General features: G+C 41.2%; 1 protein-coding gene across 2 annotated transcripts; it reads left to right on the forward strand.

Moving 5' to 3' along the window:
- Window positions 1-1,224: 1,224 nt before the first annotated feature.
- Window positions 1,225-24,233, forward strand: GINM1 (glycosylated integral membrane protein 1). 2 transcript variants are annotated; one of them, XM_025925600.2, is made up of 8 exons: window positions 1,225-1,408; window positions 6,745-6,804; window positions 6,976-7,072; window positions 15,154-15,305; window positions 15,851-16,007; window positions 16,816-16,946; window positions 19,252-19,415; window positions 23,855-24,233. In XM_025925600.2, the coding sequence occupies exons 1-8, from the start codon at window positions 1,289-1,291 to the stop codon at window positions 23,964-23,966; spliced, it is 993 nt and encodes a 330-aa protein (XP_025781385.2). In that variant the 5' UTR covers window positions 1,225-1,288; the 3' UTR covers window positions 23,967-24,233. The 2 variants fall into 2 exon arrangements, with proteins under 2 accessions (XP_025781385.2, XP_025781384.2); XM_025925599.2 differs by having other exon boundaries at window positions 1,228-1,408; window positions 16,813-16,946.
- The last annotated feature ends 1,944 nt before the right edge of the window (window positions 24,234-26,177 follow it).

The following is a 26,177-nucleotide window of genomic DNA, read 5'->3' on the forward strand; positions in this document are numbered from 1 at the left end:
TATACATATGTTACCAATTAAAGTTATGCAAATCTACATGTCATGTGTTCTAACCTTCAGATTCCTTTTTAATCCAGGCAGTGTGAAATAGAGTGAAAAACCCAGTGGTTGTAGTTGGACCCCAAGAGTGGGTGGGACTTCATTGCAGAAACCACTTGCAAGTTAATGTTGTTGCATATCTCATAGTAGGCAAGGAGTTAGTTGAATGACTTTGTAGTATACCACAAAGGTTTTAAAATTTACCCCAGCTAGAAAAGCAGGCATGTGGAGAGGGTTTGATAAAAGAAGGGCTAAGAGAGAAAGAGGCTTGGGTTCTTTCCAAGTCAAACGTTTTACTTTAAAAAAAAAAAAAAAAAAAAGGCTAAATGTTTCTTATTCTGCCTTGAATGGTAATATCTCCAAGTTCTTCTCAATATTCAAACCTATTAATCTGAAATGCCGACCTTCGTGGCACTCTCTGTTTTGGAGAGTTTCATAAAATATTTTTTAAGAATACGAAAGGGGGAAGACATCATCTTTATTTTATAGATTAAGAAACTGACTAGAAAGGCCCCCAGAGCCCAGGTAGACTGGTTTCCTGCTGAGAATGTTGTTCCCATGAGGTCTAAAGTGATATGATGAATGTTGAACATTTGATGTGTGGTTGATCCTCAACCCTGTCACAATAAATCACTTGGGGAACCTAACTACCAATGCCTGAGCAGCAGCCCTAACGAAATCAGAAACTCGGGTGCACCGGAAGACCCCAGAGTCAGTAATTTTTAAAACTTTCCGGGCAATTCCCATGTGCAGCCAAGGGTGAGAACTACCGATTTAATAAAATTTCCCCTCTAAACGTGACATACTGTTTTTAATGTAGAACAGTCTTCACCTATATTACCATTATTTTTATTTTATATATGTAAACACATACACACAGGTATAGTTATGAGCATACCCATATATACTATTCTTGCTAGAATATACTAATTTTAAAATAATAGCATCGAATATCTTTTCACTCCGTTTGGATTAGTAGCTCCCTCCAACCCACACCTCCACTCTAATGACGAAATCGGACCTTCCCCCGCTTGACTCCGCCCCTCGACGTTTCGTGGCGGTGCGCGTGCGCAGCCCGTTTTTTCCAGAGTCCCCGCCCACCGGTGCCGCGGGTTCCTTCCACGGACCGGCTCGCTCCCGCCCCGCCTCTCAGAGTCCCGCCCCCCCCCAATAGCCTCGCCCCGTCCCCGCCCTTCGGGCTGGCTCGGCGCTCAGCTCCCGGCTGTCCACCGCAGCTGGCCTGTCCAAGATGGAGGGCTCTCCACCCGCGCCGTTTGCCCTCCGGCTGCTCCTGCTCGCGGCGCTGCCGGCCGCCGGGTGGCTGATGACCGTTACCCATGAGCTGCCCCTGCCGCCCCGAGCCCCGAAGGTAGGGCAGGGCGGGCGCGACTCGGCAGCTCCTCCGCCCGGACCCTCTGGCGAGGCGCGGGCCAGAGCCGTGGGATTGCGGCGTCCTCGTCGATGCCTCTTAAGACCGCCCGACGGGCCAGGGGCTGGGGTCCGGGCGCCCAAGAGAGTAGTGGGAAGAAGCCCCCAAGGAAATGGGGGCGGCCTGGGAGGAAGCGAGAGAGCGAAGAGGGCCCTTTAATGTGTGGTTAAGCCTTGTGCAGCGAAACTTAGGGATTCTTACAACAGCCCAACTGTTGCCAGCCTGAGGGGGTTTTGCCATCGAAAGTACCCGATCACAAGTGCTCTCAGCCTTTTGTAATGGCGCCTTCCTGGGGTAGAGCGGGCACTGGGGCAAGGCGGTGTTTCTGCCTTATGTGCACGGGAAATGTAGAAGTGGCGCGGTGAGGGAACAGGAACGATTCCAGGCCACCTGTCTGCCCCGGCGGGAAGGACTGCCTTCCCCCGGCGGGCAGGGCCCCGGGGTGCGCCTACGCCGGGTCGACGGGGCGGGAGGAGAAGGGCTGAAGACCCGACTCTTAACCTGACGTCGTCCCTTTGGTGGGTGTTAGGAGGAGTGGATCTTTGAGCGTGGCAGGACTGGCCGCACCAGCATCCCCTGGGAAACTGCTGGAAACGCACTAATCCGATGCTCTGGGAGTGAGGCCCAACAGTTTAAGTCAGCAAGCCCTCCAGGTGAACCTGAGGCCAGCTAAAAGTTGGAGAACCGCTGCATCCTTGTACTAGAGGGTGGCTGGTTCTTCCGTTTTTGCCGGGGAGTCCTGCTGAATTAAACCAGTATTTGCCATTCATCGATTGCATGTATGGTTGGGAAAAGTTTGAAGATTTTGAAATGCGAGTTTTCCCAAAATGAAAAGAAAGAATATAGGTATGCCTTTTCTTACTGGTCGGGACTTGAATACTCCGCATCCACGGGTGACTTACACCATAAATGTCACTTTTAAAAAAAATTTTTTTAATGACATTACTCTCCCTGGGAACAAAAATAAAGAGCATATCTCAGTTTCAGTTCTGCTGGGGCCTTTCAAGAAGCCACAACAATGCAAGCCCTAAGAACCACTTGTATTTGAAATTGTATGTGGACCGGGGCGCCTGGGTGGTGCAGTCGGTTAAGCGTCCGACTTCAGCCAGGTCACGATCTCGCGGTCCGTGAGTTCGAGCCCCGCGTCAGGCTCTGGGCTGATGGCTCAGAGCCTGGAGCCTGTTTCCGATTCTGAGTCTCCCTCTCTCTCTGCCCCTCTCCCGTTCATGCTCTGTCTCTCTCTGCCCCAAAAATAAATAAACGTTGAAAAAAAAAACTTTTAAATAAAAAATTAAAAAAAAAAAAAAAAGAAATTGTATGTGGACCACAGTTGCAACTGGTCAAAATGTGAATGTGATTGGCAAGCACCAAGAGACCAAGTACAAATGAAATGATGCCTGAAGTTCCAGTAATACATTATTTTCCAAATTTTAAAGACTCATCATAATCACTTGTAAACCCAAAAGACATTTAAGGCCCTATAGTTCGAGAAAAATGCATTTTGACTGCGAGCTGAAAGCACACTGCACTGTGGGCTTAGTGAATTCATCATTTCAGTTCTTCCTTTTTATGCCCGCCTTCCACTTTTGGAAAGTCCAGATCTATACTCAGAATGTCACAGATGAAAGAATGCTGAGCAGCGACAGGAGGAATCTCATTCCTTGGAAATGTTTATATGGGAAGCTGAAGCCTCTTGATCTAACTTCTTCAACATTGCATTGTGAAAATTTTCAAATGCACAGAACATTTGAAAGAATTTTACAGTGGTCACCACGTTAGATAAATGCAGTCCCGTAGACCACTGTATAGTGATGGGGTTTCTCTGCTCTCTGCATTACAGTAGTCACAAGACTACTGTCAATGAGCGTTTGAAATGTGGCTAACCAGAATGATTGAGGAACGGAGTTTTAAAACTTTTAGTTAATTTAAATGTAAATAGCCACATGTGGTTAGTGGGTACCATATTGAATAGTGCAAACTTAGACTGCTATTAATGTTTCACTATACTTTATTATTTTTTTTAATGTTTGTTTATTTTGCAAGAGAAAGAGCACATGCGTGCGGAGGAGAGGCAGAGAGAGAGGGAGACTATCCCAAGCGGGATATGCCCTGTTAGGGCACTGCCCGTCGCGGGTCTCAGTCCCACAAACTGTGAGATCATGACCTGAGCTGAAATCAAGAGTCCTGTGCTTAACCTACTGAGCCACCCAGGCCTCCCTCGATTTGCTTTATGACATATCTACTCATCTATTCATTTTTGTAGCCAACCTGATCTGAATGTAAGAAAACTGATTGAAGTGAGGAAAATTCTCTCTATAGCCCTTCAGTGGCTCAGATCTACCGGATTATAAGCATGTTCTGTTTTGTTTACATATGAGTTGTTGGAAGTTGAGGCTACCCAGGTTGTAAAATAATACAAATTTTTATAGTACGTTCTTCTAATATTAAAATAACTTAGTCACCAAAGAGAGGCATCCAGAGGACACTTTTTAAAAAAAAAAATTTTTTTTTTAACGTTTATTTTTGAGACAGAGACAAAGTGTGAGCGGGGAAGGGGTGGAGAGAGAGGAAGACAGAATCCGAAGCAGGCTCCAGGCTCCAAGCTGTTAGCGTCAGAGCCGACACAGGGCTCAAACTCATGAACTGTGAGATCATGACCTGAGCTGAGCCAAAGTTGGACGCCCAACTGCCTGAGCCACCCAGGCGCCCCTGCACTTATTTTCTTATATGTGTAAATATTTATTTCATGTATTTCCCTCAGAGTTAATTCATTTATTTTAAGCCTTAGGATGTCCTTAGGATGCCATTGTGTACCAGCTGGGCATCTTGTGAGTGAAGGAATTAGAGGAAGAATTGAAAATGGGTGGGTAGAAACTTCAGTTCTGCCACCCACTTTTTAAGCATCCACCACCTTGACTCACAAGCTTGAACTTCCAGTTCAGTTAGAGGCTCTCAGGAAGAGCAAGAAATATGACCTATCTCTAAACTTGGGCCCAGGAGGTAGTAAGGGATTAGAATCTCTTCTGAAATGAGATCATTCAGGAAGACCAAAAAGCTTAATTGCCTTTGGTTCTCTGCAACATACAGCATGATAGTATCTGTTAGTTGTCTTTTACAAACCCCAGATTTTACTAGGCAGGTGATATATGTAAGTGCAGTAAATTACTAGTAATACACTGTATGTTCACTGCTGAAAGGCAGAAGCTATAAAAAGGTTTCTTAGAATACCATCATTGGAGGGTTTTCTCTGGGCTGTTAGAAGAAACAATAGTCCATAATCAACGGATCCTCTATTTTGAAAAGAATTCTTGGCTGGAATTAGGACGCCAAACAATATACCACCAGTTTGATGACTTACTGAGTGTTGGTTTGTTCTAAAGATGAATGTATTGGTTCTAGCTCATGCTTAGTTCTAGATAAGGGTGGGCCAGGAGAAAGCCAGGCTGGTTCTGAAGTTTCATATGCCCCAATATAAGTTGGCAGGTATACCAGAGTGAGCCTAAATGTACGGTATAGGCTTTACATGTTAGAACCCTGTTCTTTGAGTAGAATCACCTCAACCTCATATAATCATTTCAGTTTTATTCTCTCATTTGTTGGAGATATATAAAGTATTGGAAGCAGTCACAGTGCCAAGAGATTCACTTGTATATTATTTTGTTTATGAACAATTTTCAAAGTTAAGAATACCCCCATGAAAAATATTTTTTATTCTAGAATAACAGCATCTATCTGTGAAAAAAATTAGGGGAAGGATTTGTTTTACAAATGACAAATTGCAATTCCTTTGAGTATTGGTGAATATTTCTTAAAATACTGCTTTCTTCTCTATAGAAAGCATGTCATTAATAAACTTAAATATTTGGGGCACCTGGGTGGCTCAGTCAGTTGAGCATCTGACTTTCGATTTCGGCTCAGGTCATGATCTTGCAGTTAGTGAGTTCAAGCCCCATATCAGGCTCTTCGCTGATGATGCAGAGCCTGCTTGGGATTCTCTCTCCCTCTCTCTCTGCTCGTTCTCTCTCTCTCTCTCTCTCTCTCTCTCTCTCTCTCTCTCTCTGTCTCAAAACAAATAAACTTTAAAAAATAAATAAACTTGGGGCACCTGGGTGGCTCAGTGAGTTAAGCGTCTGACTTAGACTCAGGTCATGATGTCACAGTTCGTGAGTTCGAGCCCCACGTTGGGCTCTGTGCTGACAGAGGGGCCTGGATTCTGTGTTTCCCTCTCTCTCTGCCCCTCGCCTGCTTGCACTCTCTCTCTCTCAGAAATAAGTAAAAACATAAAAAATTAAAATATTAAAAAAATGAAAGTAAAGAAGCAAATACTTGAATAACTGCTTTTGAGCATGCCTTGAGAGGTACTAAAACTGATTTTGCACAGTACATACTTGTCCATGGGCACTAGGGGACACATTTAAGAAGAGTTAGAGCAGTTTTGTTTATGCAAATAAAAAAGTTGGAAACAATTCAAATGTCCATTGATAGTAGAACAAATAAGTAAATTGGTAATCATTTGATGGGCTTTTTATGCAGTACTGTAAATAAATGTCCACAGCTGCATGCATCAACAGTTGTAAATAAGAGAAGTTCCAGAAGAATACATATAAAATTGTTCCACTTACATAAAGCTCAGAAACAGGTGAAACTAAACAATATGTTGTTGAGAGAGAGAGAGAGAGAGAGAGAGAGAGAGTAAAACTATAAAGAAAAGCAAAAGAGGCACCTGGGTGGCTCAGTCAGTACTCTTGATTTCTGCTCAGGTCATGGAGCCCTATGTCAGGCTCCATGTTCAGCGCGGAGATTCTGTCTCCCTCTGCCCTCCTCCCCCACCTCTCGTGAGCTCGCTCTCCCTCTCATTCTCTCTCTCTAAAAAAAAAAAGAGATTAATATGGAAGACAACCCAGGGATTCCTTCTGAGGATAAGGGAACGTGATAGAAAGGGGGTGACTTCTAAGGTGTGGACAGTATTCTAGTTTTTAACCTAGGTAGTAGGGATTTGAGTGTTAATCTTTTCTTTTAAACTTTACATTTGCATGTTATAGGCTGTTAAATGTGATATATTTCATAGTTGAGTGGAATAAATACAGATTATGAAAAGTTGGAATTGTGAATAAGGGCACAAAAAGTCCTGTGAAAAATGCTGGGTTTTACAAAATGTCGATGTTATAAGTGATTATACAATAAATATAATTGAAGGGAAAAGAAAAAGAACTGAGTTATTCCCATTCTGTGAAGTGCAATTTCACCTATCCAATTTATATATATATATTTTGCAGGACAGCCTCAGAATTAATGTAACTACCCTGAAAGATGATGGGGCTGTATCTACAGAACAGGTTTGTCTCCTTTTGATTATGATTTTAATATGTCACTTAGCTAAGTATTAGGCAGCCTATGTTATTTTTTGCCTACACATCTAGTTCAGTTAGATCATGTATTTTTTACATGAAGATTTTGTCATCATTTATAAACAATTGGAATTAATGTATATGCTGCTTTATTTTAAGGTTATTCTTAACATAACCTACGAGAGTGGACAGGTATATGTAAATGACTTGCCTGTCAATAGTGGTGTAACCCGAATAAGCTGTCAGACTTGGATAGGTGAGTACTACTAAATTATTTCCATAATTGCTCTGCTTTTAGTAATATTAGATTTGTGAAACACAGTTCTTTGACGTATTTCCATTTTAAATTAATAATATATGTCATTATTGGAGTATATAGTAATACTAATGTGTTTAAAATTCAAATCCTACTTTGTATTGGTTATTCTTGGCATATTCACATTTCTTTTTCGTGAGGTGGGCATTGAATGGAGCTGCATTTCTGGTAGGTTGATATCCATGTAAGGATGTGCAGGAAGTTCATAAGTGGAGATTTACAAGTAAGAGGCAAAATCTTGGAGGAGTGCTTATCACAGATATAAAAAGTAAAGAGAAAAATAATGTTGTTGGTCTGATGCTTTCCTTTTCTGTTTCTTCTGCCCTTAAGTCCAGATAACATTTTTCCTTTTAACCTTTTGAAATCTTGAGTTGTTCAAAGACAAGCAAATATGTTACATTGTACCATAGTGTTTGAAGGAAATAAAGAATATGAGAAATATGGATAGCATTACTACCTGTTTTAATATATGCATTTAGAGCAGTAAATTTTTCTCTAAACAATTGTATTCTGCACTTGATTTATCATGTACTTTGTCCGTGCAATTCGTAGTATTTTCAAATTATTTGTTGTGATATCCCCTTGTCCTGTGGTCCATTTAGAAGTTATAGTACTTAATTTCCAAACATTTTGGAACTTTTGTTTTTACTGTTTCCAGGCATACTGTGTATAATTTTTTTTAATGTTTATTTATTTATTTTTAGAGAGAGAAAGAGAGTGTGTGTGTATGCACGAGCAGCACAGAAGGAGAGGAAGAGAGAGAACTCCAAGCAGGCTCCACGCTCAGCATGGAGCCCAATGTGGGGTCGATCTCACAAATCCTGAGATCATGATCTGAGCCAAAATCAAGAGCCTCAGTCAACTGAGCCACCCAGGCACCCCTATGCTGTGTATAATTTTAACCCTTTGAAATTAGAGACTTGCTTTGTGGCTTGGCAGATGGTCAGTGTTAGTAAATGGTGATGTCCATGTGTCCTTTAAAAGAAAGTACATCGGGGCACCTGGGGTGGCTCAGTCGGTTAAGCGTCCAACTTCGACTCAGTCGTGATCTCATGGTTCATGAGTTTGAACTCTGTATCAGGCTCACTGCGGGAGCCCACTTCACATCCTCTGTCCCCCACTCTCTGCACCTCTCCTGCTTGCACACACGCTTTTCTGTCTCTCTCAAAAATAAATAAACGTTACAACATTAAAAAAAAAAAAGGAAGTACAGTACATAATTACTTGGATGTGATCTATATATGTCAGGTAAAATTTGGCTATTCATATTGTTCAATCTGTTATGGAATTGCTGAGTTTTTTGTTTGTTCGCTTGTTCTGTCATTTACTGAGAATGGTATGTTAAATCTCCACTATGTAGCTTTGTTGTCTCAGCTTTGTTAATTATTGCTTTTCTATATTTTGGCACAGTATTACTAAATTCATACAGATTTAGAACTGTTATGTCTTTCTTTAGATTGACTTTTTTATCATTATAATATGTTCTTTATCTCTAGTGACATTTTTGCTTTAAAATCAGCAGTACCTCTATTATTTTAACAATAATTGCTTTTTGGCCTGGTGGGTAGGAGGGAGGTGGATTGTTGTGTGGTATCTTTCCATTTTCTTTCAGTCTTTCTGGGTCCTTGTAATTAAGGTGAATCTCTTTTAAGCAGCATATATTCATTTTTTTTTTTTAATCAGTCTGTCAATTTGTCTTTTAATTGGGATTTTAATTTATTTACATTAATGTAATAACTAATATATTTGGATTTAAATCTTTCATCTTAATTACTTGTTTCCTATTTGTGTCCTACCTGTTTTTTGTTCCTTTTTCTTCTCCTTATGTCCTCTTCCGGGTTATTTATTTTTTGTTTCATCATTTCCCTCTTTCTTATTGGTTTTTATGTTATTTTACTATTCTTTTAATGGTTACCCTTGAAATCAACTAACTAGTATTTTTATCACTTCCCAAACAATACAAGAACCTTAGCACACATAAACTCCATTTATTCCCTTTCTGATTGATTTTGTGTTGTTATTGTCATACATTTTAACTCTTTGTGTTCTTTTTTTTTTTTTTTTTTTTTTTTAATTTTAGAGAAGAAGTGGGGAAGAGGGGCAGAGGGAGAGAAAGAGAGAATCTTAAACAGGCTCCAGGCTGAGCACAGAGCCCGACGTGGGGGCTCGATCCTGTGACTGTGGGATCATGGCCTGAGCCAAAATCAAGTGTCAGATGCTCAACCGACTGAGCCACCCAGGAGCTCCAACTCTTTATGTTCTTAAGCCCTAATATTATACAGCACACCCATAATTATGCAGCATAACTGTTCTTATTATTTTGTGGAGTCCAGTACTCATTTATTTTTACCTTAATGGTTACCTTTTCCATCGCTCTTCATTCCTTATCTGTGTTCCTCTCTGAGGTCACTTTCCTCTTGCCTAAAAAATTCCCCTTAGGAGGGGATTAGGAAATCCCCTTAACACAGAGTTGTTAGCAGTGAATGATGTGAGCTATTGTTTGAAAACATCTTTACTTTGCCTTCATTTTAAGAGGATCTTTTTACTGGATATGGAAATATAGATTAGTTCTTCATAAGTTAGTGTTTTAAAGACTGATTTCATGGTCTTCTTACTTCTGTAGTTTCTGTTGAGTCCGTGTCAGGCTCATTGCTCTCTTGTGGATAATATGGGTCTTTTCTGTCGTTGTCCTTGGTATTTTTTTCTGAGTCTTTGGTTTTCAGTAGTCTTACCGTAATGTGCCCAGGTGTGCAGACCTTTAATCTGTGACTTGATACCTTCTGTCAGTTTGGGAAAAATTTTTGGCCGTTATCTTTTCAACGAGTGCTACTTCTGCATCCTCTTTTTTATTCTCTTCTTGCTTCTTATTTACACATGTGTGAAACTTTCACAAGGTTCCATATATATTTTACACTTTTTTTCTCTCTCCTTTTTTTCTTTTCATCCTCCTCGCACACAAATTCATCAGCTCTGTGTAATTGAGTTAATTTTGTTTACTAAACTTTACCTCTAGGATTTCCATTTATTTCCTTCCTTCCTTCCTTCCTTCGTTCCTTCCTTCCTTCCTTCCTACTTCCTTCCTTCCTTCCTTCCTTCCTTCCTTCTTCTTCATCTCCCACGTGGGCCCCAGATATGGGGCCACCTCTTTTTTTTTTTAATTTTAATTTTTATTGTAATAGCTTAGACTGGTCTGGTGAAATTCTCCATTTTACCATAGCTTTTCTTGAACCTATTACTTTCAGTAACTTTATTTCTTTATTATTATTTTTTTCAACTTTTTTTTTTTATTTATTTTTGGGACAGAGGGAGACAGAGCATGAACGGGGGAGGGGCAGAGAGAGAGGGAGACACAGAATCGGAAACAGGCTCCAGGCCCTGAGCCATCAGCCCAGAGCCCGATGCGGAGCTCGAACTCACGGACCGCGAGATCATGACCTGGCTGAAGTCGGACGCTTAACCGACTGCGCCACCCAGGCGCCCCTATTATTTTTTTTTAAGTAGTCTCTTACGCCCAATGTGGGGCTCTAACACAACCCCAGGATCAGGTGTTGCATGCTCTACCGACTGAGCCAGCCAGGCACCCCTACTTTCAGTAACTTTGAAGTTCACGTCTGCTCAGTCTAATTTCTTGAGCCCCTCTAGATCTGTTTATCCCCCCCACCTTTTTTTTTAAGGTTTATTTATTTATTTTGAGAGAGAGCGTGCCAGCAGGGGAGGGCAGAGAGAGAGGGAGACAGAGAATCCTCCCAAGTGGGCTCTGTGCAATACAGGACTCCATCTCACAAACTGTGAGACCATGACCAGAGCTGAAATCGAGAGTGGGATGCTTCACTGACTGAGCCCTCTAGATACCAGTTTTTTTCCTCTTGATGCTTCTCCAATATGTGTTGTTGTTTTTGATACTGTGTAGGAAAAGCTATAAAGGCTCTGGATAATATTATTTTACCCCAAAGAGGATTTACTTGAACCCCTGGCAGTCATGATAATAAGAGGCAGAGTACCTTAATTTTTAAATCGAGGATTAGACTGTTTGAAGGCTGGATTCTCATCTTTGCAAGGCTTAGTCTATTCCTCATTAACTGTTACTCCTCACACGTAGCTCATCATAGGTCCCAAGTGAGAACTTGGGGTGTTTCTGAGGGCCCTTCTTTTGTGGGTCCCAAACTCCCTACTGTCTGGAGCCTGTCAGAAGTTCTGCTTAACTTCTCAGTGTCTTAGGTATATGCTCAGTTTCTCAACCAAGCCTGACTTACTAATCAGCAAACGTGTCAGTGGGGAAAACTGCACAGAATGTTGGCTTACTTCTGTGCCTCCCTTCTGTCTAAGATCTTGTCACAAGTCCTGGATACCTTTGTAGCCACAGTCTGTATTTTATGCCCCTCTATGTGAGACTGCCGATGTCTGCCTCTTTACTTCTCTGTCATTGCTTTCTATTGAGCTTTCCAGCTTCTCTACCTGTTCAGCTGGGCAATCAGCAAATGCCTTGTGGGGGTGCTGGCCGTCTTTTTAAAAGCTCTCTGGTGCCTCTGGACAGATTTGGGTTTTGAGTGTAGATGTGTGCGTTTATTTTATTTTATTTTTTAACGTTTCTTTATTTTTTAGAGAGAGAGTGCGCACACATGAGTTGGGGAGAGGTGGAGGGAGGGAGGGTGGGGACAGAGGACCCGAAGCGTGCTCCACGCTGACAGCAGTGAGCCCGATGTGGGGCTCCAACTCATGAATCATGAGGTCATGACCTGAGCCAAAGTCAGACGCTCACTCAGTTGACTGAGCCACCCAGGTGCCCCTTGTGTTCTTTTTTGTGGTTGTTGTTACATCTTTTCTAGTAGCTCTCAGTGAGAAAGTTGGTGAACAACAAGCTAATTCCTCATAGCTAGGAAAAGAAGTGCTATCGCTGGCTTATATAATCATTCTGTTGATGTTACATCTGTTACTGAATTTGCTATGGAGTGTGACCTGGCTGCTGTCTGTGTTGTAGCCACCTTCCTGGTCATCCAGTCATTGCACTGAGTTTTGTTGATAGCTGCAGTAAATGCCCATCTTATCAGTTGTAAGAATCTTCAAAACATTAAATACAGCCTCAACAAAAAGTCTTCTTTCCTTAAATTTTAAAAATAATTCTTCTTTGGTAGGTGTATTGGTTATCGCTGTGTAACAATTTAATCCTCAACTTAGTAGCTAGTGACAGTATCATCTCATGGTTCCTGTAAGTCAGGAATCCAAGTCTGGCTTAGCTAGGACCTCTGGCTTTGTCCTAAAGACGCAGTCATCTCAGGGCTCCACTGGGGAAGATCTGCTTTTTAGCTCCTCCCGGGTGTTGACAGGACTTAGTTCTTGTGAATTGTCACACTGAGGCCTCAGTTCCTCACAAGAGGTTGGCTGGAGGGCTCCCTCATTCCCTTGCCACGTGGACCTCTGTAGGGCATCTCGCAACATGGCGGCTGGCTTTATCGGTGAGAGGACAAGGGAGACTGTCAGCAAGAGAGTACTAGCAAGACAGAAGTCCTAGCCTTATAATCCAACCATAGATGTGCCATTCCATCACTTTTACTGTGTTCTGTCTGTTAGAAACAGGTCACTAGGTCCAGCCCACACTTAGCAAGAGGGAATTACACAAGGACGTGAATTATCAGGGTCAAGGGTCAGTGAGAGCCGTTTTTGGAAGCTGCCTACCACAGTAGGGAAAGTCAGAATATCAAGGGCTTTTGTTGTTTTTAATTTAATTTTATCCTGCAGCAGAGTTAGCAGACTGGGGACTGAAGAATCACCACTCTGATGTATTTATAAGACCGCGTTTTCTCATCCATTGAATCTCTTGTGCCCTAGAGCGCCAGCCTTTGGATGTACAGATAGGCTGACAGGGAGCCTACTGTTCTGTGAGCAAGACCGATGGGCAAACAGGGAAAACACTGAGATGGACCACAAGAGCGGGGAAGTTTTACAGTTAGGAGCCTTAGAGGATACGAGGGAGGATAGGCAGACCAGAGAGAGGGGGAGCAGCGAGTGCCCCCATAAGGAGCCTGAAGAAGGACCATTCAGAGAACTACCAAAAAAGTCACAGGTTGCCACTGAAGGCATTTGAGCAAGGGAGGCTGCGTAATCAAAACTCTGTTACAGAAGATTAATCTGGCGCTGTTGTGTGAATGGTTTAAAGGGGGAGAGATTAAAGAAGCAAGTAGTTCAGTAACTATTATAACAGTAAGTAGTTCATGAACTACATATTGGTTGGGTAGGGAGGGAGGGATGGAAAGGACAAATATAAGAGAATCTGGACCCGGAATGGCCTGAAAGAAGCAACTAACTGGATGCAGGGAATGAGGGTGAAGAAATCAAATGTAACCTGGTAACTTTTGTCTTTGCTGGTTTGGAGAAGGGTGAGTTTATTCACAGAAACAGCAAAGTCTAGGAGGACCAGTTTTGTGAACACTTGGGCTGAACTAAAAGGTTAGGTCACTTGGTTCTCAATGGAAATGTCTGTAGCTATTTAAAAAGTTAGAAATGTTAGTCTGTGCCTTCCAGAGATTTTGATGTGTTGAGATTGGGGAGAGGCTCTGGCGTCTGTACTGTTTTCTAGTTGATTCTGATGCAGAGTTAGGATTTAGAACCACTTGACCAGGTATTTGAACAGTATTGATAACTTATGATGGCATATTTATTTTAAATTATGTATTTACAACTCTGGATGGAATCACTACTGAACAAAAGCCATAGAACAATAAACTTAATGCATTCTGTCAAGGAACGTTGCCTAGTCAAGGAGACAGGCTGATAAGCTAAGAGCTACACTGCAAGAAAGTTAGTGCTTTAAAAAAAAAAGAAAAAAAAAAAGGCATGAGGGGCACTTGTGTGGCTCAGTTGGTTGAGCGTCTGACTTTGGCTCAGGTCATGATCTCATGGTTTGTGAGTCTGAGTCTCGCATCGGGCTCAGTGCTGATGGTGCAGAGCCTGCTTTGGATTCTCGGTCTCCCTCTCTCTATGCCCCTCGCCCCGCAGGTGCACACATGTACATGCACTCTTTCTCTCAAAAATAAACATTAAAAAAATTAAAAAGAAAAAAACAGGCACGAACTCAGCAATGTAGGGATATAGTAGCTAGAACTACCTAAGTAGGAGTTTATTAAAAACGGATGAGGAGAGAGGGAATAGTAGAGAACATTCCAGATAAAGGGAATAGCCCTGTACAGGCACTGAATCAATTTAAACAGCTGGGTTTGCATGTAGAATATCCATCTTGGTTCCTTTTTTGTCTAACAGTCCTCATACAGTAACATTTGAGGGATCAACAGTTGAACAACTCAGTGCTCCTTTTGCACTAGTTTCATGGATTTATGTGGATTTATCGTTTTCTGTAGTGTTTTCTGCCTTAATAGGATATCTGCTGGTTCTGTAGACCAGCTGCAGTGGTCACACCACACCTCCACTGGTGTGGGCTGGGGGGCTCTTAGCTAGAGGGGAGTATAGCCAGTAGCTAATCCTACCCCATCGCCCACGGGTGGAGAGTAATTACAGGGCTTTCCCATCCTCCTCCCCATTCCTGCCCTTTCCGGTAGCAACAGGTCACTTACTGGAGAAAGAATTGAGAAAAAAAAACTCAGTGTCTTTACTGCTTTAGGCCCCTTATATCCCTGGGTTTTGTGAATGAGTGAATGGATGAATGGATATACTTCCCTTACTAAGACATGGGATTGGCTGTGTCTTCTGACCTGCTTTGTAAGTAGTTACGTCTTATTCATTCCTCCTTGACAAACTCTGTAAAAGAATAGGAGTGATGTTGCTAGTGTAGTGGTCTAAAGACCACCAAGCACTTTTCCCTTTTCCAATGACTGTAAACATGGTGAGGATTTGCCAAGTTGTCTTTGTTTTCATAAATTCTATAACATCAGTGAAGTCGGAGATGAAGAAAGGCAAAGAAACGGTTATCCAACTGTCCTGTTCCCCGTAAATGTCATCAAGATAATCAAATTCAGTAACAGGTTTGGTGGCATTTTTGTTCAAAGCTGTGACTACTTTTTTTTATATAGTGAAGAATGAAAAGCTGGAAAATTTGGAGGAAAAAGAATATTTTGGAATTGTCAGTGTAAGGATTTTAGTTCATGAGTGGCCTATGACGTCTGGTTCCAGTTTGCAACTAATTGTCATTCAAGAAGAGGTAGTAGAGATCGATGGAAAACAAGTAAGACAGTCCGATTCTTAACTGGGAATTAAATTGTAAAGATTTGTGCTAGGTATTATACCTGTGTTCCATTACTTTATTACTTATATCTGACTTGAGAAGGAAGAATGGTACCCTAATGTTGCCTGTAGCCAATCGTTTAGAAGTTTCTTTTACTTGGTTTAGCATTTGTTCAGCATCTGAAGTATTAATTTTTTTAACAGACTGAACATATTTGTACATATTTATGTCACTTTAAGATATTATAAACATTAGTAAACAGAAAGGTAAATGAAAAGATTGAATTTGGTTCATGGCTCTGCTGCCTTTTCCTCTGGCTAAGTCTAAGTAAATGAAACACAATGGGGAGCAAGGTTGTAATTCTGAGTGCTCACTCAGATTAAAGCTGCTAATTAAATGCCTGAAAGTGAGGGGAATACAGAGGGATTGTGAACAGGGTAAGCTTTTTAGTTAAAGAGATCAAGGAGGAAAAGTTAGCTTTAGATGCTTACGGGGTTGTGCCATTATTTAAAATGAAGAGTAACTGTTTATGTTTTCTTTCATAGGCTCAACAAAAGGATGTTACTGAAATTGATATTTTAGTTAAGAACCAGGGAATACTCAGACATTCAAGCTATATCCTACCTTTGGAGGAAAGCATGCTGTATTCTCTTTCCCGAGACAGTGACATTTTATTTACCATTCCTAACCTCTCCAAAAAAGGTACTTTAAAAGACTGTTACTTAAAGCATTAAGGAAATTAATTTTTTAGTGGGTAGCTTTTGAATTGTAGTTAATATGTTTGGAAGTAGGCTTCTTTCAGAAATGTTTTATAACACCTATTACTTTTATGTCCCTTTAAAAACGTTGGAATCTATTTTGGGTCTTAATAGAAAGTGATGAAAAAAAAAAGTGATCAGTGATGACTGCTTAGCGACACTTTGTGGTAATTATCTACTCTTACTCTGGGCAGTCATCATAAAATACACAATAAGAAAATTGGTTATGGGGCACCTGGGTGGCTCAGTTGGTTAAGCATCCGACTCTTGGTTTTGGCTCAGGTCATGATCTCACAGTTTGTGAGTTCGAACACCATGTTGACCTCTGCATTGACAGCATGGAGCCTGCTTGGGATTCTCTCTCCCTCTCTCTCTCTCTGTCCCTCTTCCACTTGTGTGCTCACTCTCTCTCTCTCTCTCAAAATAAATAAACATTTTTTAAAAAAAGAATACTGTTTAGGTTCATTTAGAGAAAGAAGTATTCATTCTTCCCATTGAAACATGGAACTTTTTGGAGATTTGACCTTCTGCATAATAGAATCGTAACTAGCATAGCTCTTTGTAACTGTTTTAGTTTATGGCTCCTGTGCAGCATTTAAATCTGAACATTCAAGTGTCATTTTTTTTTCTCCCAAGGCAAAATACATACTCTTAGTGTCCTACATATTTTTGAAATAGTAATGTTAGAACTATTAGGAGAGACACCAGCATGCACCTAGCGTTTTGGTAACTTGGCTCTTCCTCCTCAGTAGAAAGTGTTAGTTCATTGCAGACCACCAGCCAGTATCTTATCAGGAATGTGGAAACCACCGTAGATGAAGATGCTTTACCGGGCAAGTTACCTGAAACTCCTCTCAGGGCAGAGCCTCCATCTACGTATAAGGTAGGTATTTGGGGTTCTCTTTATATTACAAGCATTTTTTTTTTTAATTTTTTTTCAACGTTTATTTATTTTTGAGACAGAGAGAGAGACAGAGCATGAACGGGGGAGGGGCAGAGAGAGAGGGAGACACAGAATCGGAAACAGGCTCCAGGCTCTGAGCTGTCAGCCCAGAGCCGGACGCGGGGCTCGAACTCATGGACCGCGAGATCGTGACCTGAGCTGAAGTCGGACGCTTAACCGACTGAGCCACCCAGGCGCCCCTACAAGCATTTTTGGAAGAAGATAGCCTTACAAAGGAGGTGGAAACCATGAGGATTGGAAGTATGAAACATTGTTAATAATGGGCTCATGGTTATTTTATTTTTTGGTATTCCTGTTTTAAGTTTCATTTAACAATATAGTTACATGATTATGAAGTCATTGGATTTCACTTTGGGGGGGAGTTTTCACATCCAGAGTCATTCCCCTATTCTCATTTATTCTGTGACTGCCACCTCACGCGCACGTACGCACGCACACACGTGGTGCCCTCAGGATCTTGAATGGTGACCGAACACACTTGGTTCAGAGTGTCCTCCAGGAGTCAGGTGGCATAGGTCTGAATCTTGGTTCTGCTGCTGACGAGTTGTGTGATCTTGGACAAGTTCCTGGTCTCTCTAACCCCACTGTATCTGTACAATGGGGCACCTCCTTTAATCTGTAGAACCATGCAGTCTTTAACCAAGATTAGATAAACTGGGTACAAACACAAGAGTGTATTTGTACCTATTAAGTATTCCTGTATTACCGATGACATTATACAACTGCCTGGGAATGTACGCACGGTTCAGACCGAGTATCTGGACTTCTCCAGATGTGTGAGCTAGGTGTCTTAGTCAAAATAATTTCTACTTAAGTGAGCAAGGTCTGTTGTTAGTCTCAAAGGATTCCAGAGACTTCTTTGAAGTTTCCGCTGAAGGTTGAGATTGCTTATTTGGGGTTGCTGGGAAAGTCAGGTCACTTTTTGCTGCCCGCATGCCAGCACCCTGACCCTGTGTACCTGCCTTCCTCAGAGTGAGGCAGCCCACACCATCCATGCACACGTTGGTGTCGACTCTGACTCTAAGCAGAGTCACTGTGGTTTTGTGCACGGTGAACTCCCCACGTGGGCCAAAGACTACTGACATGTTTGTCTTTCTTCCTGCTCTTGTCCTCCAAGTATTAGGAATACATCATTGCCTCTGGTCTGTTTTGCATAGACTAACCAAACCTCTTACCATTTAGCAATTACTTACACTGAATTTATATACAATAGTATAAACAATCGTAAAAAATAATAAAATAACATTCCTGTGCCGTATTACTAGAACATAATTTTAAAAACTGTAAACAACTTTATCAAGATACATTTTAAAAATTTTTTTTTTTCAACGTTTATTTATTTTTGGGACAGAGAGAGACAGAGCATGAACGGGGGAGGGGCAGAGAGAGAGGGAGACACAGAATCGGAAACAGGCTCCAGGCTCTGAGCCATCAGCCCAGAGCCTGACGCGGGGCTCGAACTCCCGGACCGCGAGATCGTGACCTGGCTGAAGTCGGACGCTCAACCGACTGCGCCACCCAGGCGCCCCATCAAGATACATTTTAAAATAAAATGCACCCATTTAAAACATACAGTTAAGGGGCGCCTGGGTGGCGCAGTCGGTTGAGCGTCCGACTTCAGCTCAGGTCATGATCTCGCGGTCCGTGAGTTCGAGCCCCGCATCGGGCTGTGTGCTGACAGCTCAGAGCCTGGAACCTGTTTCAGATTCTGTGTCTCCCTCTCTCTCTCTGACCCTCCCCCATTCATGCTCTGTCTCTCTGTCTCAAAAATAAATAAATGTTAAAAAAAATTTATTAAAAAATAAATAAATAAATAAAACATACAGTTAAGTAAGTTTTGATAAAGGTAGATGTCCATATAACCAGCATCACAATCAAAATACAGAATTTTATCATCACCCTAAACTGGAACATAATTTTTAAAGTTTCATAGAGGGGCGCCTGGGTGGCGCAGTCGGTTAAGCGTCCGACTTCAGCCAGGTCACGATCTCGCGGTCCGTGAGTTCGAGCCCCGCGTCAGGCTCTGGGCTGGTGGCTCGGAGCCTGGAGCCTGTTTCCGATTCTGTGTCTCCCTCTCTCTCTGCCCCTCCCCTGTTCATGCTCTGCCTCTCTCTGTCCCAAAAATAAAAATAAAAAACGTTGGAAAAATAAAAATAAATAAATAAATAAAGTTTCATAGAGATCAGATGATACTTGGCTTATCTAATCAAAACTTCTTTTTTAGGTGATGTGTCAGTGGATGGAGAAGTTCAGAAAAGATCTGTGTAGATTCTGGAGCAGTGTTTTTCCAGTGTTTTTTATGTTTCTGAACGTCATGGTGGTTGGAATTCTAGGAGCAGCTGTGGTAATAACCATCTTAAAGGTGCTTTTCCCAGTTTGTGAATACAAGTAAGTATTTCTTATTTTGAAACAACATTAGTATTTTTACTAATTAAAAAGCAAGTTGTATTACTTACTGTTTTTTAAAGTAGAAAATATAAATATATGGATGGCTATAAGACAGGTGGGAGGGAAAATAATGTCGGCTTTTTTTAGCTCGTCTTCCAACTGTAGCAAAATTAAGACGCTTATTGGATATCTGTTGTGAACAAGACACTGGTCTTGGGGATTCAGACGTGAATAAGACAGCTGCTCCCTAAGGACTTAGTCTGGGAGAGAAAGGAAGCCTGCATCCTAACGGGAAATGCAGTGTTCGGTGAACAAATGAAACGCGGGCCTCACTATGTGCTTTCTACCTCAAAGTATCAATCTAAAACGATGTGGATTTTAGAAGACTAGCAAGGTATTTGGTGCGGCATTGCTTGTAACAGCAAGCAGAAGAGGAAAGCTCCGAGCCGTTTACCTGCGGGGGCTAAACTAACTACTGGTTTACGCGCGCAATGGGATTCTGTGCAGCTGAGATGCGAAAAGTCCAAAATCTATTAGGTGGGCAAAAACATTGCGTAACAGTATGATTTCATTTGGGTAAAACAGAAGTATTATGTTTGTATGTATATAAGTGCAAAGAACATTTCTGGGATGACAAAGTGATCTCTAGTGAGTGGGAATGAGAGCAGGGGCAGAGAGACTGACTTTCACTTCTTCCCTTTCTGTACAGCTTGATTTTTTTAACCTTAAGAAATTATTTTATAAATTTAAAAGTGGATTTGTTGTTAGCAGTTTTACAAGTTAAACAGTCAGGGTCTCCTGGCTGGCTCAGTCGGTTGGAGCATGCAACTCTTGATTTTGAGGTGAATTGGAGCCCCACGTTGGGGGGGAGAGTTTACTTAAAAAAAAGAAAGAAAGAAAAATAAGTTAAATAGTCATTTTAGTCGTCTTAGTAGAAGTAAATCTCAGTAGACTAGAGATGACCACAATTTTTGGCTTAAATTATATTGTACTATGTTGGAAAGCCCATAGGATTTACAGAAAAAAAGACCCAATTTAAACATTCACTTCTCCACTTGCTTGTCGTTAAGGTCTTCAAAGCTACCATTTCTTTATGTGTAACATTGAACTAATGCCTCCCTTAAAAGGGTTGCTAAAAGGCCATATTGCAAGCAAAGTGCCTGCAGAGTAAAGAAATATTAGTACCCCTCCTACCTTTTCGTTTGGTTTCCCCTGAAGAATTCACATTTCCCATTTCTTTCTAAAACTGAAAATTCTGGAACTTAGTGGTTTCTTTCTATTTCCTTTGACTGCCAGGAACCTCAGGACTTTTTTCAAATTTTATTGTGCAAACCTGCATAGAAAACTGTGTTGCAGGGTTTTTTTTTATTGTTCTTTTACCAAATGTTTTGTTATGGGCTTCTCTGTGGGAAAGACAAAATGTAAATTAAAAACCAGATTTGCAGTATACTGGGTTTTTTTTAAAGTTTATTTATTTGGAGAGAGAGAATCCCAAGCACACTCCGCACTGTCATCACAGAGCCTGACATGGGGCTCGAACTCACCAATGTGAGATCATTTCCTGAGCCAAAACCAAGGAGACACTCAACTGACTGAGCCGCCCAGGCACCCCTGAAGTGGACTTTTTATCAATGGCAGTTGTACTAAGGTAGTTTCTAGTAGTAAAAGATTTCATCAATGCAGAAATACAGAGAGCAGTTAAAATACCTCTGCTTTTCCCTGTTCTTTAATTCTTGTAACTAGGGGGAATCACTGTTAACTTTTAGGGTGTGCATCTTTTATCCAAATTCTGTGTATTGATGTAAACATATGCTAAGGTAATTATAATTGTTTATTATCCTAGACAGAGGTTCCTAAACTTTCTTATTACATAGCACTCTTAGTGTGCCAGTAACTTTTCCCGGTGCCCCTATCTAGGCCAGAAGAAAACTAAAAAATTTTATTTAATTCTTAATTTACATACACACATGTGCACGTATGTAATTCTTAACTTACGTTTTCAAATGGGATGTATGCGCCTATAGGACGCTGCACAAAACTCTTAGATTGGACACTGCCACCCTGTTTCCTGTTCAACACTAGCTTTTGTACAGTATTTGTTTTTTATCATAATAACTGCCAAAGTCCAACTGGGCAAAGATCTGACGGCATTGAAAGGACAGTGTAGTACAATCTAATGTTGGAACTGTGAACTCCCTCAAAATGAAATCGTGAGACTTTGTAATAGTCTGCAGTGCCGCCCCAGCATTCCCTTTGCATCTGGGAACGTGGGCTTAAGGTCTTTTCCTGTCCACACTTAGATATGCTTCTTGATTCTCCTTATGGCTGCACAGTGTTTTACAGTGTGGATATGCCATAACTTAACCATTCCTCCACTAGACCCTCCAGGAACTTCCAAGTTCATGTTATTTCCAGCAACGCCCTAGTGTACATCTTAAATGTAAATATACATATATCTCTTTGCACGTGTGTATTGAATGTAGAATAGATTCCTCAAAGTGAATTTACTGGGTCAAAGAATGTATGTATTTAATATCTTGCCAACACTTGACAGCAATGTTTTGTTTTTGCCACTGGGGACAAAAATATAATCTCATTTTAATTAATTCGCATTTTCTTCTTACTAGCATCCTTGCGAGCCCAGGTCTGGCTGAGTCTAGCATCTCTGTGACAGCTGGCTGGCTCTTTCTCCTGTGACATGCCTGTTCATAGCCTTTGTCCATTTTTCAGTTGTGTTGCCTTTTGTAATCATTAGTATATTGGAGCTCCTTTGTTTGTTATACACACATAGTAGCTTTTCCATTTTTTTTTTTTTTAATCCCAGACTGCAATTTGTCTTTTGCTCTCAATTCTAGTATCATACAAGAATTTTAAATTTGGGGGCTCCTGGGTGGCTCAATCAGTTAAGTGTCTGATTCTTGATCTCAGCTCAGGTCTTAATCTCGGGGTCGTGAGCTGAAGCCCGATCGGGCTCTGCCCTGGGTGTAAAGCCTCCTTAGAAAAAAAAGAAAAAGAAAAAAGTTTAAGTTTGGGGTTAGAGCAAAGTCCTTTGTGGCTTTTAAGGGTTTTAAATTTTTCTTAAGTAGACCTTTTCCCTTCTTAAAATTATTTAAGTGTCATCTTCAAACTCTTTTTACCAGCACTTGTGTATAGATGAGGCCAGAATTCTGATTTTTTGTTTTCCAGAGAGGCTACTGTTCCAGCTATAATTTTCCCACTGAATCGGAATGTTACCTTATTATGAACTAAATTCCTGCACATATTAGCCTTATTTCTCCTGCTTGCCAAGCACTGTGCCAGCGGCAGAGTTCTGATTCCTATACTGCATTAATAAAACCAGCAACAGGGGCGCCTGGGTGGATCAGTCAGTTGAGCGTCCGACTTCAGCCCGGGTCACGATCTCGCGGTCTGTGAGTTCGAGCCCCACGTCAGGCTCTGGGCTGATGGCTCAGAGCCTGGAGCCTGCTTCCGATTCTGTGTCTCCCTCTCTCTCTGCCCCTCCCCCGTTCATGCTCTGTCTCTCTCTGTCTCAAGAATAAATAAATGTTAAAAAAAAATTTTTTTTTTTAAATATAAAAAATAAAACCAGCAACCGTCTCTTCCCCCCATTGTTCTTTTTAAAAAAATTGTTACAACTGTTCTTGCAGTTTCTCCCTCATGAACTTTTAGAATCAGCTTGACGAGTTCCATAAATAACTAACTTCAGTTGCCATCTCAATTAGGATAACACTGAACTTGTAAAAGAGGTCTTGGATACAATCCAGAGATCTCCTCCCTGGTCAGGTACTTTGGGGAAAAAAGGGAAAATGCTGTCTAAATATCTAAGGTTGCAGGGTGTCTGGGTGGCTCAGTCGGTTGAGCGTCCGACTTCAGCTCAGGTCATGATCTTGCAGTTTGTGAGTTCAAGCCCTGCGTCGGGCTCTGTGCTGACGCCTCGGAGCCTGGAGCCTGCTTTGGATTCTATGTCTCCCTCTCTCTCTGCCCCTCCCCCACTCACACTCTGTCTCTCTCTCTCTCTCCTTCAAAAACAAATAAACATTAAAAAATATCTATCTATCTATCTATCTATCTATCTATCTATCTATCTATCTATCTAAGGTTGCATCCCAGTGGTGAGTACCAGTTAGAAAGCTGCTTGGGCCTGGTCTTTTAGACCAACTTGTGCAAATCTGGGCTTCTGTCTGCCTTGGAGATCTGTACTTACCCAGTCCTTTCCCTACTTACAGTGTAAGTAAGGAACTTCCTCTTACACCTTCTGTTCACTCAGTTTGGTTAAAGCAAACTTTGGACTCAGAGCTTGTCCTACTATTATAAACTAAGTAAAATGAAGCAAAAGCACTTAACCCCAGGGTGTATATTTCATTATAACCTTAAAGTAGGCCTTTCTTACTACCAAACTGTAGACGGGGAAATGTTTAATTTTGATTTTTATATTTCAGAGGAATTCTTCAATTGGATAAAGCAAATGTTATACCTGTGACAGCTATCAACTTATTTCCAGATGATACTGAGAAAAGAGCAAAAAACCCTGAAGATAAAACATGTGTTTAAATCAAATCATGGACTCTGAATTAGTCTTTTGGCTCTAAATTTGCCACTTGAATAGAATTTTCTTTAAATCATTAAGAATCAGTTTATACACCAGGGAAATTGCTAAACTCCTAAAACTGCCTAAAACTTGACCTTTAAAGTGACAAGTTAAAGTTCACCTTAGTCTATAACAGGGCCAGCTATTCAGATGATGAATTGTTAAGAAAAACCTAAATGAAGCAGAAGAGAAGACGTGAAGAAACTTCCAAATTACAAAAAAAAAACAAAGGGAGCAAGACGAAATGCCATGTGCCAATACTTTTCAAGGTGCCTTTGTAAAGGAAATTATATCCACTTAATTACTATAATATATGAGACTTTCTGAAAAGCACTTTATGAAATTCTAATTTAAAAGCTCAAGATTTAACACTTATTTTTTTATTCAGTAAAATGTGCCTTTATATTAAGTATGTGGCTCAGTATAAAATCACTGAAGTGTATCATGATTTGACTGTATCCTGTACCAAGACTACTTAAACCTTGAATGCAAAGGATTTAAAAATCGTAGTGACATGTTCTCTAAAATAAACTTTTTTTGAGGAAAACAGTATAGAGTTTTGGTATAAAAACACCTCCCAGGCAAGAATTACTTCTTTGTAAGAGCTCCTTTCACACACTGGCTGAGACCAAGGCTCAAGTCAATTAATGAGTCCATCAGTATCCTGGAATTAGAGCCCTTGCTCTTGTCGTCCTTAGTGCCGTTTACCCTTCAACAGTGTTTGGTCTCTTTTTAAAAAAACTTCTCTCATATTGACATCTATTTTATTTTATTTATTTTTTTTTTTTTAATTTTTTTTTTTCAACGTTTATTTATTTTTGGGACAGAGAGAGACAGAGCATGAACGGGGGAGGAGCAGAGAGAGAGGGAGACACAGAATCGGAAACAGGCTCCAGGCTCTGAGCCATCAGCCCAGAGCCTGATGCGGGGCTCGAACTCCCGGACCGCGAGATCGTGACCTGGCTGAAGTCGGACGCTTAACCGACTGCGCCACCCAGGCGCCCCTTGACATCTATTTTATAATGTCTAGGATATATATAATACCTTTACTCCATGTGCTCGATGTTTTCTATTGTGTTTTATTATCTTTTATTGCAACCCATGATTTTAAACACTTTGTTCAAGAAAGTAGTGACTGGCTTTTAAAACCACCTTAGGGAAGAGGGGGTAAAAAATAAAACCACCTTAGATTTAGGCTGAATAGATACGTATGTGTGGGGGAAAGATGACAGGCGGCAGAGTGAAGGAGTGAGGTTTCATTTTTGCCTAGCTGGTTTTAATAAGGACTAACAGCCCTGTGAAATACACTTTCTCCATGTTACAGAAGAATAAGTGATAGCATGCAATTTAAATTTAGTTTGATCCTAAAGTCACCCGGCTTATAGTAACTCTTTATGTCCTTCCTCAGAGTTGCTAGAAATTACCAGCTCTACCTCCAGTGCATCCATTAAGCATGATGCTTATAGACTCTAGTTAAGGAGAACAATGTAGGAGGCTATGTGGCCAATTGGAGAGTGTAGGCTTTGCAGTTAGCAGAGCCCTCTCCTGCCTTGCCTCCTTACCAGTGACACCTGGGACCATGGTGTGACAGTCTTTTTTTTTTATTTATTTATTTTTGAGAGAGAGAGAAAGCACAAGCGGGGAAGGGGCAGAGAGAGAGAGGGAGACACAGAATCCGAAGCAGGCTCCAGGCTCTGAGCTGTCAGCACAGAGCCGGATGCAGGGCTTGAACTCACAAACTGCGAGATCATGACCTGAGCTGAAGTCGGACCCCTAACCGAATGATCCACCCAGGCACCGCAGCACTCAGTCTCTTTGAGGCTCTGTTTTCTATGGTTGAGAAGATACAGTAAGTTGTCTTTTACAGAGTAATCCTTGGGGTGTCTGGGTGGCTCAGTTGGTTTTGTGTCCCACTCCTGATTTTGGCTCAGGTCACGATCTCACGGTTCGTGAGTTCAAGCCCTGCATCCGGCTCTGCACTGGCAGCTAGGAGCCTGCTTGGGATTCTCTCTCTCTCTGCCCATCCCCTTCTGTCTGTCTGTCTCTCTCAAAATAAATAAACATTTTAAAAAAGTAATCTTAAATGAGTATATTAGGTAAGATTGTATGCCATTAATTTTTGTTTCATTTATTAACTTATAGTTGCACCATTAACTGTTACTTTAAAAAAAAAA

This window comes from Puma concolor, chromosome B2 (assembly GCF_028749965.1).
Source record: "Puma concolor isolate L17-30 chromosome B2, mPumCon1.1.hap2, whole genome shotgun sequence".
Classification (NCBI taxonomy): Eukaryota; Metazoa; Chordata; class Mammalia; order Carnivora; family Felidae; genus Puma; species Puma concolor.

Bases quoted from the DNA above. Each gene is read 5' to 3' on its own strand.
- GINM1 (XM_025925599.2), top strand. From the start codon at position 1,289: ATGGAGGGCTCTCCACCCGCGCCGTTTGCCCTCCGGCTGCTCCTGCTC. The intron at 7,073-15,153 runs GTGAGTACTACT...TTTTTTATATAG, and splicing joins AAGCTGTCAGACTTGGATAG to TGAAGAATGAAAAGCTGGAA. The intron at 16,947-19,251 runs GTAGGTATTTGG...CTTCTTTTTTAG, and splicing joins AGCCTCCATCTACGTATAAG to GTGATGTGTCAGTGGATGGA.